Here is a 19,143-nt window from a genome sequence, read left to right as displayed (position 1 = left end):
GCAATCTAAACTGTCCAAATCCATATATGAAGATATTATTTTGAGATGTGGAGGGTTTCTCATTCCTGTAAATTGAGTCGATATCTCTTCATGTTTTGATTGACGTGCGTCCAGGTCAGCTCTCGACCCGGGCCCAGGAGTACATCCAGCGCCTTTTCCACCAGTACGAGAAGGGCTGGAGGGGCAAGTTCCGCTCCAGACTGTTCCCCATTGGAGACAGGCGAATCTTGGACGTCTTCCAGAAACTGGTGGCCAATGACTTCTCTATGTACGATGAGATGAAGAGGACGGTCATTGGAGAAGCCATCTACCTCAGGTGACCTTGCACAGATTTTTATGAAGTTTTATTGATAATAAAACATTAAGATACAGTCAAACCTTTAATCAGTCCGCTGTGTATAATGGGCACCTGCTGTATACAGCAACAAAAAAAAAAAAAAAAAAAAAAATCCCCTCCCCCACAGAAATGCCATGTTTAAAGACCCTGTCTATAGTGGCCACCTGTCTGAAGTCAGTCATTTTTTATCACCTCCCCTTGGTGGCCGCCATAGACAGGTTTGACTGTAATATCAGTTTAAATATGTCCTGTGCAAAACCAGTTTGTCAGGGCTAGAATCATCCTTCTGTCTTTTGAGTTCTGCGCCATAAATGCTGAAAGGTATTGATCGGTCTTCAGTCATGTCCTTTGTGGTGCTGTTACACTTTGAAGGGTTTGTAAAACTTGTCATCTGACTGGAGGAACCTGTATGGTATGCTTTGAAACATTTTTAATTATAATCTTTTCAATACTGTATACTGTATATGCCATATATTTTGCAAGTCTGAATTTTTGCGAATCAGGAATTCCCGACGATTTCGCGAGTGGTTAAATTTGTGATCGTGGAGTCCTGTACTGAACGGAGAAGTGTAAATGCGTACATCACATTCACATCAGGATCAGAGTAAATATTTTCGCATGTCTTTAATTTTGCGAAAGAGCACCTGACTCGCAATATTTGTGAAAATAAAAATCTCGTGAAATATTCGGCGTATACAGAAGTCGAAGACATTGATTCTATTGTGCTTTCCTTGTGCAGGGCCTCGCTTCTCAACCACAGCTGCGAACCGAACTGCACCTTTGTGTTTGACGGCAGGAGACTTAGCGTGAGAGCCATCCGGAGGATCGAGGCGGGAGAAGAGGTGAGGTTTTGTTTTTATTCAGTAGCTGCTTAACTCTTTCACTGCTTGGAGTGTTAACCAGCACAGAAAGTTCCATACCATTGTATACACTGTCCCCATTCCCTGGCACAGAAAGGGTCAAAATTGTTTCCTTCTCTAGAGGTGACTTACAGCTGTCTTACATTGAATCTTTGGTGTGCAATGATCAGAATTATTATTAGTGACTTTCTGGCACTCTCTCTCCTCACTGAAACTTTCATTTCACTTCTGATCTCAACTTCTTTAAAGGACAAGTCCACCTTCATATACATTGAGAGAATGCAGCAATATTAGTAGAACACATCAGTGAAAGTTTGAGGAAAATTGGACAATCCGTTCAAAAGTTATGAATATTTTAAGTATCTGCGCAGTCACTGCTGGAAGAGAAGACTACTACAGTGTATGATGTCACATGCGTACAACTATATAAGGAAAATAAAAAGAGAATTTCACAAAACTTTACTTTTTGAATAAAGTGCACATTTCTTCGACTTGCTACTGAGGTATGTTAAGGGTACTATTATTCCCCCTGCCTTCTGAAAGAGAGAAGTCAAGTGTTCTTTTGTTATGTGAGAAAAAATGGAATTATGTTGAATTTTCTTTATTCTTTCTTTATATCGTTGTACTCATGTGACATCACAAGCTATAGTAGTCTTTTCATCCAGCCGTGATGGAGCAGAAACTTCAAAAATTCATAACTTTTTAACGGATTGTCCGATTTTGCTCAAACTCTCACTGATGTGTTCTACTAATATTGCTGCAATCACTCAACCCACATGTCTATGAAGATGAACTTGTCCTTTAAACCAATAGTTTCTTTTTCTGTACCCTTCCATTCCTGAATTACTTTCTTTCTTTTCTTTCTTTTTTTCGGAGAATTCTCATGCTGTAACAATTCTCTCTACAAACAGTTCTCATGGGAGAATACTCCCTCTCTATTTCCATTTGTATCTTTTCTCCACTTTTCCTGATAACTCAATAGTTTATCAAGAGAGTATTAATGTTGTTGTTTTTTACCTATGCCAGTGATTATTAAACTATTATTAGTGATTATTAACTATTTTTGCTTTCTTCAGCTTTCCTTATGGAATTGTATCCATTGGAGGGTGCGTAACAATCATTTTCAGAACTGCTGCACCAGACAATTCTGAACTGCACAATTTGTTCATCTGTATGTGTATGCGTGAATATTATGCAAGTATTGAATTTTGTACAGTGCACTCCCGTTATATAAAACGAACATGGTTATAACAAAATTCTGGTTTCAACGAAATAAAATTCAGGCAGCAACAGTATTCACTCCATATTTTCTGTTGTTTATTTGTTCGGTTATGACGCAATTTTGATATAACGAAAGAAAACTGCCGGCCCCAAGGACTTTGTTATAACGGGAATCCACTATATGTGTTTATAATGGGTCAGTTGATCCCTGCTGTTCTTTGTTCTCAGTCACCACATGTACCAACTTGCTGTCTTTGCTTATCATCACAGATGTGCTGACCATTGGTGAACAGAGATTATATATCCATCCCCTCGATTCCTTTTGTGTCACCATGACTATGGCATTGTTCAGTTTGAGTTGCCTGTTTAAATGCACCAACTTTTAATGAAATATCTGTATCTTGACAAGTTACAACTTCATGTACTAGCAGTTAAAGGGTTAGTGAAATGTTGAAATAGAATTTGTTGTTTTGTTTTGACATAAGCATAGAAAGTTCTGTTTGACTGAGCTTTCTTCAAACCTTGCACATAAGTTCTGGTGTTGCTGACAACCAGTTTGTCCTGTTGTTTATATGATATGTAATTGATGACCAAATTCACTTATTCCCTCCCCTCTAAGAATTATCATCTTTCTACCATATCACAGCTAGGTCTTAAAGGCACAATTTACCATTTGCTGAAGAAACAAAAACCCAGCATTAGTGCTGTAAAATAGTTCTAAAATGTGAGCTATGGGTAGAAACATCCACTGTAAAAATTTGAATCCATATACATACACAAAATGTGAACAATAGTTATAATAAGAATGTTTCCAGACTAAACTGTCTACAGTTATGGTTTGATGGGAAAAATATTGATATCTTCTCATAATAGGTTTTATTGCAATTTTTTTTTCATGGTAGGATGTTTTGTGATACAACAGACCTACACATATGCATCAAATGTGATATCTTGAACATTTTAAAAATCACTGCTCCCAAAGTTAAACAGGACCTTTAACAGTAAAGTAGTATGAGCAGACAAAATTGAAGCTATCAGCTGGCAGACTTTTCACAGATTTGTAATAGTTGATATTTATATAATGTTTTTTCCACAAGATACAAAGTGCTTTAAGATTTTTGGTGATTTTTTTTTCTCAACCATGTGTCAAGGTTTCACTAGTAATCACAAGATTGAAACCACAAGCCATAAAAGGGCCGAATGTGATCGGTCAGAGTCTTTAGCAACGAGGGAGTGTGAGACCAAACAGGATGTTGTTAAATTGGCTAGGCACCTGCCGAATGGTGGCTCAGAAATAACTCCAGCAGTGAGAGTGGAGATAGTGCACATTAAGTATTTGTGCAGTTAAATATAAAACTGACAATCAATGATATGTTGCAATGGTTTGTAGTGACTAGAGTGAAATCCAGTGAGCAGAGTAGTAGATTTTTTCCTGATTGTGTTTACATGCAAATTAGTTGTGGCAGTAATTACAAAGTACTTCACAACACTACCATTTACAAAACTTGGATAGTGTCTGGCGTTTGCTCTGAATGTGCTGCAGACATCTGCTTCCTCTTCAATAGTCCTTCCTTCTCTCTCTTACCACCTTTTCCCAATGTCACTAACCGTTTTGTCCTTTCTACCTTTTAGTCTTTGTTTTTGCAATTATTTGTGTGCCTCTATGTGTGTACATGTATGTGTGTGTGTCTGTGTGTGTGTGTGTGTGTTTCTGTGTGTCTCCATTTCTCTCCTTATTTTTTCTTTGTAAGTATGATTTTTTGAGAGGCCCACACCCCTATAAACTTGTCTCTTTTATGCGGGCCTTTTTTTTTTAATAATACAATGATTTTGAACAAAATAGTTTCATTGAGGTTATGCACTTGCTCATATTCTACTCTGCTGTCAAAATGTATATTTGTGTATATTGTAATACATTGATTACTGTAAAAGTGGAAATTTTTGCGTATTCCGCGCAACCAGAAGCTAGCGCGAAAATAAAAGCACGCAAATATTTTTGCGTGCCATAATGTTCCAGTAGTTAGCGTCCTGATTCCACAGAATTATAAACACAAGTAATTCATCTAATCCAGCCGAGTACAAAAAATTACTTACGCGAAAATATAGACTTTTACAGTAATTGAAATTGTTGTGTGTGAAAGAATTTGTTTTATTTGGAAATAAGATTTTGTTTGAATTGAAAAAATATTGACTTTATAACTTCACTGATTCTCTATCAAATTATCTTCCACAACTCCCTACAGTGTAGCATCAGTTATGTGAGCACTTTGCTGCCAACGAGACTCAGACAGGAAAAGCTGAGATCTGTGTATGGATTCGTCTGTCAGTGTCAAAGATGTCTGGACACCACCAGGGTATGTTGAGTCATTCTAATTTTCTACTTTTAACCCGTTGCGGACAGACTGATTTTGCTACAACACACAATTCCGATTGACACTTACCCGAGTATACTCAGGACTCGTCCTCAATGGGTTAATCTCTAAATCCTTTTATTTGTAATAATATTACCTCCACCAAGGATGTTATGTTTTTGCTAGCATTGGTTTGTTTGTCTGTGTGTTTCTCTGTTTGCAAAATACATTGTTACTAAAAAGTTTATGAATGGATTTGGACGAAATACACAGGAAAGTTGATAACGACACAAAGGACAGAATAATACAATTTGGTAGTGATCTGGATCACCATCTGGTTCCAGGAATTTATTTGAATTTTCTTGAAAGATTCTTTATCATTGGCAAATAGGGCCAACAAATGAGGAAATTAAACCTATGCATATTTGAGGCGTGCATATGCGCACTGGGTGCACGGTCAGGCGCAGCAGGAAGCTAAGGTAGAGACACTATAGCAAGGATTCTATATCAATGGGAAATAAGGGCATTTTCAACATATTTGTATATGAGTGGAAATTAGCTGCTCAGCACAGGTCCACACCCTCTGAGTGCTTTTCCAGTGTTTATCCTGATTTCATTTCCATTGTATGCGTATCAAGTAACATCTTCATTGTTGTAAAGCTTGTTCATCTCTAGAATAGGAGTAGGTGAATTGTGGTCTGGTTACAATCACTATGATTAATTTGCTGAGCTAGTTTGATTCATGAGCACTCCATTTCCCCCCCCCCCCCTGTTTTTCCACTTATGACAGACACAGCCATGTTTTGGCTGTCTCATCTCAATTTCGAGGGTTTCCCTCTAGTCACGCTCACGCAATGAATCATTTCATGAATTAATCACGGCAATTGAAAGCCTTGTAGCCGCAGACAAGAATAACCATGTCCAAGGGCTTGAAAGCATGACTGTAATATGTGACCCGCTACAACAAAAGGGTCCTAAAGTCGCGCACGGTCGAAGCCGTGAAAATCCAGTTTGAAGTCAGAGCATCAAAATTTGTCGAAACTTATGATTTTCTGATTTTGACATATTATTGGAGTCTGACATGTCTTCTATCATCTGTCGAAATTTTAAAGCAAAATGATGAAAGGAAAGACCAAAAAATAGCATTTTTCTGGGCCATATTTTTCAACGAAGCAGAAACTGGTTCGAAAATTTGGATTGAGCGCCACAGATTGGCTCCGCCCCTAACAACGACCAGAGTGATCTCATTGGTCAGTTTGCTGCTTGCCGCTAACCGAAGCGTGAAGCTCGCACACTGCCCAGTCGACTGGTGCGTGCCGGTCGGGTGTGCTATGCCCAGTCGCTTCTCCTGGCATCCTGGTCATTGATTGGTCGGTGAGGAGACGGCCGACGCTGTGCTTGAATGAGCATTTCGGGGGTTGCTAGGGCTTACCTTCTATTGTCCGGAGGTGAAAACTGACTTGCGTGTCCATTGATCGCGATTGCGTTGCAAGGAAAACTTTTATGGTGCTTTTTTCAAAACAGTGATTTCCCAGACATCTCGACATGCTCTCTTTTAAACATCAATATCTCCGCAGCCAATTATTTTTATAAGATGTGTTATATATCAATTTAAAGCAGAAAGATTAGGGAATTATGTCATGCAATTTTCAAATAATCGACCTCGCCCGACTTTAGGATCATTTTGTTGTAGCGGGTCACATATGTCTTTAAAAGGGAGAGCTGTAGTATAGTGGTTATTAAAGGCTCAGTACATTTTTAACTGGAGATCTTGGTTCAAATCCTGCTTTAATAGCACACACACGTTCATCCGTACCATCATGTAGACAAGGTGTTTCACCCAGAGTGCCCGGGATGTGCATGCATTTATGCCAGCTGGTGCAGAGTTAGTATTAAAGCAAGACCCTCAGAAAGATCAGAGTTCACACTCGGAAGAGGCTACTCTGGTCTGGGTTGATATGACCATTTCTTGTATTAAAAAGGAAAAGTCACAAAGTCACTGTGTGATTTGGTATCCCCTTCACGTGACTTCCTCTTTGTAATAGAGTTTTTAGTGTCTCTGTCTCTATCTCTCTGTTACTCTCTTTCTTTCTCTCTCTCCTTCCATCCATCCACCTGTCTCTTTTTTCTTCTATTTCTAGATCTATCAATATATATATCTCTCACCTTGTCTCTGTTTCTGTCTCTAACTCTCTTTCTGTCCAGCATTCTATTATTAAAAGTAGCTTTCTATCTCCCTCCTTCTCCTTTCTGATTCTATCTCTTTTTGCCCTTCTCTATCTATCTAGCTCTCTATTCATTTATATATAACTCTCAATTTCTTTCTACATGTGTCCTTCTCTTTCTCTTTGTCTCTTTTCTATTTTCTACTGTATCTCCATATCTCCCATTTACATACCGGTATTAATCAATTTCTACATCTTCATATCTATCTATCTATCTATCTATCTATCTATCTATCTATCTATCTATCTCTATATCTATGTGTCTTATTTATAGCCATCTGTCTATGAATTGATCTATCTATCTAGTCATTGATCCATCTACTTATCTATCTATTAATCAATATATCTATCTACCTATCTATCTATTAATCAATATATCTATCTACCTATCTATCTATTAATCAATATATCTATCTACCTATCTACCCATGTATCACTGTATTTCTCAATCTTATTCTGTTATACCGTATGTCCCCAAAACAATTACAACGGGACCCTCCGCAATGATATCTTTAAAAATAGTGAATCAATCCAAATACAAATTCAGGGTATGAAACTATAACTCATTGCCCACATCTTATAGAAATCCCCATTCGATTTGCTTTAGTGGTCAAAGAGAAATGAGGAATTTTGTAGAGAATGTCAAGAATCTCTTCCCTCCAAGTTCTGTCTATTGTATTCACACACAAAAGCATCGAAGTGCTAAACTTGGAAGCATCTATCTACCTATTATTATAACTTCCAATTATGTTCTAGTATCATATTTATCTCCGTCTCTCCATCAGGTTAGCCTTAGACTACACGTATGTGTCTATCTACTCATTAACATGTCTATCCTTGATGTACCTACCTATCTATCTATTTATCTATCCATCTATCGTCATGTATCGTTAATCATTTTCTAGTGTATGCTTGTCTATTTATCTCCTTCTCTCCATCAGGTTAGCCCTAGACTACACTAATGTGTCTATCTACTCATTAACATATCTATCTTGGATGTACCTATCTATCTATCTATCTATCTATCCATCTATCGTCATATATTATTCAACCATTTTCTAGTATGTTTGTCTATTCATCTCCTTCTCTCCATCAGGTTAGCCTTAGACTACACGTATGTGTCTATCTACTCATTAACATATCTATCTTGGATGTACTTATCTATCTATCTATCTATCTATCTATCTATTTATCTATCTATCTATCCATCTATCATCATATATTATTCAACCATTTTCTAGTATATGTTTGTCTATTCATCTCCTTCTCTCCATCAGGTTAGCTCTAGACTATGTGTCTATCTACTCATTAACATATTTATCTCGGATGTACCTATCTACCTATCTATCTATCTATCTATCTATCTATCTATCTATCTATCCATCTATCATCATATATCGTTCAATCATTTTATAGTATATGTTTGTCTATTCATCTCCTTGTCTCCATCAGGATAGCCTCATGCTGTGTGTCAAGTGTCCCAATAGGACATGTCCCGACCCTGTTCTTCCTGTGCAAGGTAAGATGCATGGTCAGGTGTCTTTAACCCGTTTGATTTTGCTACAACACACATTTCCCATAGACGCTTGCCCGAGTATACTCGGGACTCGTCCTCAACGGGTTAAGGTTAAACCAAGTGTTTTAGTAGCCACCTCACAAGCAAATGTTGCTTCCTTCAATCATGAATGTGAGCATGTATTTTTTCTGCAGTAAAACCATGTAGAGCAGTGAAGAGCAGTGAAAAGCAGTGAAAACTTCATGGCCACATGGTCAATGCAGAACAGTATTTTTGCATTCAAGACATATACATTGTATTCATGATCATTTATTCCCTCTAAGAGTGTTACACATCAATTTCCTTTTACAGTCTAAGACAGATTTATAATTATCGGGTTATCATTTATCACATAAATGTTATCATTTATCACATAAATGTTTGTTTTGCTTTGTCTAAATAAAGGGTTCAATTTCATTTTATACTACAGATAATGTTTTAGATGTACATAATGTATTTCTGTCATATCATGCAGAGCAATGAATTGAAATGTATCATTAGCAAGATTGGTTAGCTGGTGTATGTATGTTGCTCAAAATTAAACCGTACATTTGTATATTGAATTGTTTATTTTAAAAATCTTACTCCTTCCATAATCCTCTCTGGTATTGAGCACAAAATAAGATTCTGTGAGAATTTGCCCCCCCCCCCCCTTATCTCTGTTTATCATAGCAGAGTAGATTTCATGACTGTATACTTGTATCTGCAATATAAATATTGCTTGCGAAATGAGGAAGTGGAAGTGGAAAAAAGGAAGAATGGAATGTCCAAAAGCTAATATGTAAAAAAAAACTTGTTGAGGTATGTACTGTTTTCTGAAAGAAAGGGGGAATATATAAATTGTCATTTACCATTGGCATTGGCATCAAGCCAAATTGTTAAAGCGAAAAATGGTTGTGCGCATCCCTCTATGACAGATGGATGCTTCCAAATGTGTCATACCTGCCATTCAATCATCTCATCCCTGGAACATTCTACTGCTGTGGAGGGGATGGAGGCATTCACGGAGGAGATTCTGCAGGAAGTCCGAAAGTCCCAGCAGGAGGTGGCAGAGCTCAACTCGTATCAGAATATCCTTTGCAAGCAAACTAAATGAATTGACAAGTTGCCAGGAAAAAAGGAGACCTGCGATCACCTTTATTCATTGTTCTTGTTTTGATTCATTTGATGCATTTTTGATGACGCGACGATGAATACCTAATCATTCTTGAGTTGATGAAACCACAAATAGTGCAAACAAAGGAAGGACTGTGTGCATTTAGTTTCACTTTACACAGGGCTTGACATTGATAGCAGTTGTCCGGTGGCTTGGGGCCACTAAAAATTGTTGGTGGGCCACCAAAATTCCAAAAACACTATCCCTTGATGGCCCAGTCAGGCATTTAAATTCAAAATGGATTGTCATGTGTCAATCTCTTTTGGCCATTACATTTCTTTTTCAGGCCACCAAAATTACAGATTTAAAGATTTCAGTGGCTCGAATGGGCCACCACAGAAAAAGGTTAGTGTCTCAGTCTGCTTCATAAGTAAGCTGAAATATTTTGTATCAGCAGTGTATAAAAGTTTGATTGGTTAACCTATTGATTTCCAGAATCTTTTCAGAACCATGTCTCTGTGGTTTGGGGTTATAACTGTTTGATTTCATTGTTAATTTTTCATGAGATAAAGGGAATTTTCTTTCTTAGAAGCCCTTTGTTAGGTTGTGATTTGGCAAAGCAGCATAGGTCATTTTTGTGTTTTTCTTTTCATCTTGCAGATTTTGGGATACATTGAAACAATGTTTTTCATATGTCAAAATTTTGGCTGGTGAATTTGAAGATTTGTAGATTTGAAGAAAATTGAGTCTTGATTTCAGCAACATTACTAGAGTGTATGACCCATTACCAACCAACAACATAATGCTCTACTGAGCAAATGCCTGTTTAAAGATGTTAATGTGCATTAAACTGCAAAGTAAGAAAAGTTCTCATTCCAAGATTATGTGACCCTTAACCCCATGATCACATGATAGCCGCCTGGCAGTCATCCTACGGCAGTGCCAGCGCCAGCAGTCATCCCTACTCCACCCCACCCACCACGCCTGCCTGCGGCTAGGCCTAGAGGCCATGCAGACATTCTCCCGCCTTGCGTGGTGGGGGGAGGCTCTCGACGCCAGTCAAGGGATCTTGGAGGGACTCAGGTGAACTTTGTAGAGGTTACCATAGGCCCCTTTCACATACACTGTAAAAAATGTGATTCAAATCACATTTTCTTTTCACTCAGGTTTGCACATGTACAGGCAAGATTAATCGCGATCCAAATCGCACTGTTTTACGAAGAAAATTTGCCACCCAAATTGCATTGGTTTGAGCGGGACCAAACTGCTCATGCATGAGTCTATGAGTTTGCCCATACTGTGTGTTGACTGTCCCATGCATGCTTTGCATTACGGGATGTAAAAGCTAATACAATTTTTGCACAATGTTCATACATACTTCACACCATAAATAATCATAACTGTTTCGGAAATGTCATACTTTTCATGGTGATTGGATCGTGATTTGAATCACACTTTAAGTCGCAAATATTATGTCCACATGCATTTAAAGAAAAGTCTGCATTGCGATTCAATCATGACTGTTTTGGGCTGTGTGAATGAGCCTATAGTCTTAAAACTCTGTCTTTTTACTGGGCACAATAGAGAATGCGTCATGGGCTGCAATAGAAACTTACTGTTCAAGACCTTTTTTCTGCATAGTAAATTTCCTAGAGCTTAGATTTTTATTTATTCTGTTAGTGAGTTATTAACATCTGAATTTTACGAAGTATGTATCTTTTTAAAGCTGAGAACGCCTTCTTTCAATTCCTCAGACCATGATTTAAAAATTGTCTCTTCTGTGAGTTTTTGTTGGGTCTGAGATGAAGAATTGCATGTTTTGTCATACTGAGACCCAGAATTATTCACATGATTGAATACCAAAATAATGGCCCCTGTGTGTGGGGTAAATATGAAATTTCATTCAGACATGGCTGGATGGATTACAATGAGGCAATAATCGTACATATGTTTATGCCATAAGGAAGTGATTGTTATTGTGAGGTCAAGTAGGCAACTTCCTTTTGAAATGAGACAATTTGGAGCAGCATGCTGTCATATAGAGGAAGTTATCAGGAACTTTAGCTCATTCAGGATTTCTGCTACGAAAGAAGAAAGGATAGTTATTCTTACAAACTAAAATATACAATAACTTCATGCCCTCAGACAAGTGTTTGCGATGGTATGTATTGTGTAAAGGTTAAAGGTAAAATATAGTTCTTGTACACCTGCAGATCCGTAGCTGTCAAATTTTGCTCTAAAATGTACATGTATGCCTAAGAAATGTGTAGAATAATGCTGTAATAACAAGATATTTGTTGTGTAATGACGAAAATGCAAAATATTAACCAAAAAGATTCGCTGGAGTTACAATCTCAGAACTTAATACTTGATCGGGGTCAGGCTAACTCAGACTTGGGGACAACTCAGCCTCGCTTTGACAGCGGGGCCGAGTTGTCCCTCTGGATTGTACAGTGTTGTACTAGTGGGAGCGCTTTGCGTTCTGGCTGGTCGCAGTTAAGGGCTGAGTTGATACAATGTGTGCATCAAAGAACTTCTATGGCGAACATGCAAAATGAACGTGCGCCTATGTATGAAATATGACGATCGGGAACTGCATGTAAATTGTATGAAATAGGGCTGAGTTGTCCCCAAATCCGAGTTAGCCTGTATTCTTTTGGAATAAAAGTAGGTATAGCAACTTTTATTATTCTACACCTTTGATCTCAAAATACTCCAAACAACTCATCATCAAGGCAAATCATGTCAGCCAGGTAAGTTTCTAGGTAGACCCTTACGATATATTGCAAGCAAAAATATGAAATGGTGCAAGACAGGTTCTCAAACCCTTACCAGAACTATGTTTTCACTTTAATTATGATACTATAATGAAAGCATGGTTTGGTGTAGAAATATAAGTCCTTCTGAAGATGTGTGCCTTCTTGAGGATGCCAAATTCTAAAGAGGGCCTGCTGTCACAACCATGGCAACATGAGAATGGTTTAACATAAAGGGTAAAATATATCCCATAAAATCAACAAACAGACAATTTCCCTGCTGTGAGTGCCTATCAAATCCTACGTACATTGTATGTGCAGTCTCTTATTGTTTTCCCATGGACATTTTGACATGTAGACTCCATCTCAGCCCGGAGGACCCTTACCTAGCATTCTTCCTCTTGAAACTGAGCATCGTACACATAAATCTTGGCAATGACAGCCTGGCACAGAGACTACTCAATCAGGTGAGAAAATAATGCTTAAGCTGTGAATTGTCCTCAAACATTAATGATGATATTTCACTGTATTGAAAGTTTTTGTTCATTTCAAGACAGTGTCACACTTAATCTGTATTAGATGTTCTGCTGTTGCTAGCAAATGTCAACATAGTATTTAATATCTATTGACGAAAGAAAGGTTTGTGGTAACATCATGTGTATGTAGTCCTTGAAAGGGCTATTGTTGTCTCGCCCACCGGAGGTGAAGGCGAGACTAAGGGATCCAAATGGCGACCGTCCGTCGTCTGTCCGTCGTCCGTCGTCCGTCCGTCGTCCGTCGTCCATCCTCGTCCGTCACAAATGTTAAAGTTTACCTGCAAGACTCTCTTATGATGCATAACTTGGCAACTGTTACAGCAATGGCAGCCACACTTGGGTGATAGAAGCACTAGGGGTATCTTCATGTTATGGTGTTGTCGGAGGTCATGTGATGATGTCAAAGGTCATTTGAGGTCATATATTAAAGAGTACTGTATGTGCAAGACTCTCTTTTCTATGTTAAAGTTTACCTGCACGACTCTCTTTTGACAAATAGCTTCACATAAGTTGCTTGGATTACAACCTAACTTGGGTCATAGATGCACTGGGGGTACCTTCATGTTATGGTGCCTTTGGAGGTCACAGGATAAGGTCAAAGGTCATTTGAGGTCATACGTTAAAGTTTACTTGCAAGACTCTCTTATCACACGTAACTCGACACATGTTGCTACAATGGCAATCAAACTTGGGTGATGGATGCACTGGGGGTACCTTCATGTTATGGTGCCATAAGAGGCAGAGACTCCAACCCCAAGCACATTCTGATCTTGATATTCTCCCGCCCGAGACCGCTAGCAAACGGGAAATTCCAAGTTGATGTGTGCGAAGCGCGAAGTTCCTAGGATTCTAGATGTTCTCTGGTGCTATCTAAAGCTTATTTTTTTCAACATACGATAGAAATAAGTAAGAAATCCTTTCCACCGGGAGACACAGAGCCAGGGCGGGAGAAATCAAATCTCAAACGGGAGAACGGGAGATTGTGCAAAAATGGGCTTTCGGTGGGAGATCTCCCGTCGAAAACGGGAGAGTTGGAGTCTCTGAAGAGGTCACATGATAAGGTCAAAGGTCATTTGAGGTCATACGTTAAAGTTTACTTGCAAGACTCTCTTGTCACACGTAACTCAGCACATGTTGCTACAATGGCAATCAAACTTGGGTGATGGTAGATGCCTCTTGGGAAGTTGAAGGTCGTCACAAGGTCTAAGGTCACAGACAGGGGTCAACAAACTTTTAGGGCCCAATGTTATGTTTTTAGGGCGCGTTTTGATTGTGGCTCATAACTTTTGATCCCTATGTCCGTTTGTGACCAAACTTGGACGGTAGATGTCCCTTGGGGAGTTAAAGGTCATCACAAGGTCAAAGGTCACAGGAAGGGGTCCACAAATTTTTAGGGCCCAATGTTAAGTTTTTATGGCGTGTTTCGATTATGGCTCATTACTTTTGATCCCTTTGTCCGTTTGTGACCAAACTTGGATGGTAAATGTCCCTTGGGGTGTTGAAGGTCACCACAAGGTCAAAGGTCATAAGCAGGTCAATTAACTTCTGGGAGTTATAAAAAATATTAATTCCTTGTACGTGAATGGGCGAGACACAATTTGGCACTTGCTTTGTTTGGTAAAAGAAGACATGAGAAAGAGGTCTGCAGTATTCTTTTGCCAAACAGCAGTCCTGCCAAGGACTACTGTACATGGTGTTACCACAAAGCTGTCTTCCTTGTTAACATCACCATGCAACCTTCCCAACAACACATTGTCTTAACTAGTCTGTGCTTTTTTAAGTGTGGGTTGACTGAATAAATCTTACACATGTTGAAAAGGAGAAATCTGACTTAGCTCTTGAAATTGTTATCTCAGATTAAATAGAGAGTAGCTCATGGAATTCATTGAGCTGATATGCACTGTACAAAGAGCTACTTTTATCAAAAGAAACCAAAAACCCCGAAGAGAAATGTGGATTGAGTGAAAGCAGCAACATTAGTAGAACACATCAGTGAAAGTTTGAGGATAATCGGACAATCGATGCAAAAGTTATGAATTTTTAAAGTGGATGAGGAGACTATGCAGGGCTCAACACTAACGGTGGCCCGGTGGCCCGGGGCCACCAAAAATGAAAGTCGGGCCACCAAATTTCAAAAAAGGGCAAATTTAGTGGCCCGCCTCGGGCCACCAAAAAGTTTTTGAACAGTATGTCAATAAGTTCGTAACTTTTTGCGCCGGAAATGCATAAATGCATGCAGTGAGTGTGTGCAAAAGTATTAATTTTGTCTTTTGTGTTTTGAGAAATAGAAATATGTTATTTGTTTATGTTTAGACGTTGCAACCCATGTGCCTGTCAATGAATAACTTAGTCTTCACCATTCAGCAGTTAAATTTGTTTAAAGGATGGATTAAAAGGACTGAATGAGTGTCTAAGAGTGAGTTGCGAGTTTGTTGAGGTTTATTCATGAATAGATATGTCCAGCTTCCACTGTTCTTACTATGATAAAACTTGAATATTTGACTCATTAAAAAAAGGACTTTCAATGTTTTTTATTGAGTCGGGCCACCGAATTTTTCTCTCGGGCCACCAAAAATTTGAAATTGCTGATTTTGGTGGCCCCATCGGGCCACCAAAAAGAAAAGTTAGTGTCGAGCCCTGCTACTAGAGTTTATGATGCCATGTGTGGACAACAATATAAGGAAAATATACAGGGAAAAATGAAAAAGATCATTTTTCATGAAAATTACACAGTCCATCAACTTGACATCAACTTGACTTGACATACATGTATATTGGCATATATGTCAAGGGTAGTAATTATTCCCCCTGCTTTCTGAAAGTGGTTAGTCAAGTGCTCTTTCATTATGCTAGAAAAGTAAATCATGTATAATTTTCTTATTGTCCCTGCCGAACGAGCTCGAGGATGGGACTATGAAACGGGCTCCGTACGTGTGTGTGTCCGTGTGTCCGTCCGTGTGTGATCAAAATGTTCAATTTGCTACTTCTCTGTCATTTATGAGCCAATTTTGATTCTGTTTGCTTTATATGATAGCACTACATGGAAGCTTTGAAACTTTTGCACAGAATTTCAGTTGTGACCTTTGACCCTGACCTTTGACCTATATTGTACATTTTGCTTCAAAATGCTACTCCTTCGCCATTTCTAACCCGATTTCGATTCCGTTTGCTTTATGTGATGGCACTAGGTGAGGGCTTCAAAACTGCTACACAGAATTTTGACTTTTGACTTCTTTGACCTTTGACCTTGATTTTTGACCTATATTGTACATTTTGCTACAAAATGCTACTCCTTCGCCATTTCTTACCCGATTTCGATTCCGTTTGCTTTATGTGATGGCACTAGGTGAGGGCTTCAAAACTTGTACACAGAATTTTGACCTTTGACTTCTTTGATCTTTGACCTTGATTTTTTACCTATATTGTACATTTTGCTTCAAAATGCTACTCCTTCGCCATTTCTTACCCGATTTCGATTCCGTTTGCTTTATGTGATGGCACTAGGTGAGGGCTTCAAAACTTGTACACAGAATTTTGACCTTTGACTTCTTTGACCTTTGACCTTGATTTTTGACCTATATTGTACATTTTGCTACAAAATGCTACTCCTTCGCCATTTCTAACCCGATTTTGATTCCGTTTGCTTTATGTGATGGCACTAGGTGAGGGCTTCAAAACCTGTACACAGAATTTTGACCTTTGACTTCTTTGACCTTTGACCTTGATTTTTGACCTATATTGTACATTGGCTACAAAATGCTACTCCTTCGCCATTTCTAACCCGATTTCGATTCCGTTTGCTTTATGTGATGGCACTAGGTGAGGGCTTCAAAACTTGTACACAGAATTTTGACCTTTGACTTCTTTGACCTTTGACCTTGATTTTTTACCTATATTGTACATTTTGCCACTAAATGCTACTTCCGGCGGGGACATATGTTACGCACCGCGTAATTTCTACTTTTTTTCTTTACAATTCCTTGGACTTTCACTGATGTGTTCTACTAACGTTGCTGCTTTCACTCAATCCACATTTCTCTTTTGGTTTTGGTTTCCTTTTCATAGTTAGGCAGAATGAGAGATGCATGAGAATTGAATAAGATCATAATATTCCTAAAGTACTGTATTTGCTCTCAAATCTGTTGGCATGTTTAGTTACATTCTGATGTTAATGCCATTTTATAAACAGATGATATCCACATACCAGTCTGAATAAATATTCTGTTCAAACTTTTGTAGTAGAGATGGAAGAGGTTCTGTAGTTTTGTGAACTTCATCATGCTTTCACTTTGTTCAGTTGGGTTTAATTCTTTACTGTAATAACGTAGATGCCAAGTCAAGTTCATTTGAGATGATGTTTATGCAAGCCTTTCTAGCAATTATTCTACAGAGACACAAGTGGTCCACTCTTTAAAGAGGTCTGTAATTACTGCAAGTAGCAATGAATATAATTGCTGTCACAGCAGCTATACAACTAGCAATCAATTATCAGTATTAAAGGTGTTGCTGTAGTATCTGAAATTATTACAGTTAGACTCCCGGTATTACGAAGTCATTGGGACCGGCCGTTTTCTTTTGTTAAACTGCACAAATAAACGATAAAAATACAAAGAGCGGATAATGTTGAGGCCCGAATTTTTACTTCGTTGTAACCGGAATTTTGTTATAACCGTGTTCGTTTTAACGGGAGTGCACTGTATAACCAGCAATTATAATACCTATCCTTATGAAAAGGGTTCTGTGTGGTGAATGATGATTGATATTTGTAAAACAAATGAAATATGTTATTTATATACCAGTATCAATGCAAACAGTTTAATTGCTATTCTGTGACATTTTTTGTTTTGTTTGTACCCATTTAGACAATTCCTCTTCTTGAGAAAGCATATGGAGAAAGTCACCCTGTGACCCAACATGCGAGGGCGCTCTCTCAGTCGTCTTCCTAACCTGTGCCTCTTCCCACAATGCACTGAGCTTCCTGCATTGCCCGCTCAGGATCACACAGAACTTGTATTCTCCAATGTGGTAATTGTTACCTTCTTCCACCAAAGAGTACCCACAACATTTCCTACTCAGATCTCTTCATCACACCTTGAAGTAGTGACCTTTTGTTAGTACAAATCAGACAATCATTTTATCATTTCCTTCAAATGTCATTTATCAGGCTCAACATAGATTATTTATCAGAGTCACAGTGCACTTTAATTGCATTTGGTTCAGAGAATGAGGAGAGTGCAGAAAGTCTATATTTGTTGGTTTTGTAGTATAATAAATGAAATGTCCACCTTTCAGCAAAGCAGGCAGTCTGCTTTGTGTGTCTGTAACACTATTTCATTATGTATTTTATATGCATTTATATACAAATTGTATTTAATTTATTATACATTTATGATGCAGAAATTTACCATATTGCCTTCTTGCACTCTCACAGTTTTAGAATTCAAGACTCGGCCTTAGAAGATTTTGTACTATATGTGTAAAAGTGGTGCTGATTTTTATACACATTTTAGCAATATTCCGTCATCACTGCTTTGGGAAGACAGAGCGAATTTGAAATCTGAAAGATATCTGGAGAAGAATTTCTTCTAGCCTTTTTTTCTGTATGTATTTGGAACAATGAATTGGGGGGAATCAGTGGCAGTTTTTCTGATTCCTAGTGTGGAGAGTACAGCAATGTAAGTTTTAAGGTTGAGTATTAAAGATGGATATTTCTATCTACCCAAAGTAGTGTTCAGGAATTAATAATTCCCTCTACCACGTACATGTAGATCATGCCTTCAAAGTAAATAGTGTAAATAATTCAATGGGGTGTAATCAATCAGTTTTTTGTGCTAGTCTCTGCAGACAAACTTGAATGAAACAAAAGGAGACATAATGCAGATATGTTTCTGAGGAATTGTTCTGTATTATCTTTGAGACTTTGTCTCTATTCCAAAGATAGCGCCTCTTTCACAGAAAACAGTATAGGGAGCATACATTGGATGCTGCATGTACAGTGAGAATTATCAACTCCATCCATGGATACATGTATTTTGATGAGAATGAGATTGTATTTAAAAGTCAAATGAGCACAATGCTGGACATTTAGTGCAAATATCAGTCATTCATATCATTTTCCTTTAGCGTAGACTAATATTTTTTCAGGCAGAGGCTGAGGCTTGACTTTATGAGACCACCTGTGAAGTAAAGTGTGTGTGACTTTCAGT

At 38.3% G+C, this 19,143-nt stretch overlaps 1 protein-coding gene across 1 annotated transcript in view; it reads left to right on the top strand.

The window, feature by feature from the left end:
* LOC139721724 (N-lysine methyltransferase SMYD2-like) overlaps window positions 1-17,883 on the top strand; it is a 30,304-nt gene extending 12,421 nt beyond the window's left edge. Inside the window, exons 5-12 of the mRNA XM_071633047.1 lie at window positions 115-316; window positions 1,077-1,179; window positions 4,662-4,772; window positions 8,447-8,513; window positions 9,467-9,619; window positions 10,554-10,728; window positions 12,760-12,868; window positions 17,800-17,883. Coding sequence (XP_071489148.1) covers window positions 115-316; window positions 1,077-1,179; window positions 4,662-4,772; window positions 8,447-8,513; window positions 9,467-9,619; window positions 10,554-10,728; window positions 12,760-12,868; window positions 17,800-17,883 — 1,004 coding nt within the window. The remainder of the gene's footprint in view (window positions 1-114; window positions 317-1,076; window positions 1,180-4,661; window positions 4,773-8,446; window positions 8,514-9,466; window positions 9,620-10,553; window positions 10,729-12,759; window positions 12,869-17,799) is intronic.
* Window positions 17,884-19,143: the final 1,260 nt, after the last annotated feature.

Source organism: Diadema antillarum, unplaced genomic scaffold (genome assembly GCF_040938485.1).
Source record: "Diadema antillarum isolate AM-2024a unplaced genomic scaffold, OU_Dant_1.0 scf00000148, whole genome shotgun sequence".
Lineage (NCBI taxonomy): Eukaryota > Metazoa > Echinodermata > Echinoidea > Diadematoida > Diadematidae > Diadema > Diadema antillarum.
Note: the sequence above shows the minus strand (reverse complement) of the source record. Positions and strands in the feature narration are given on the sequence as shown.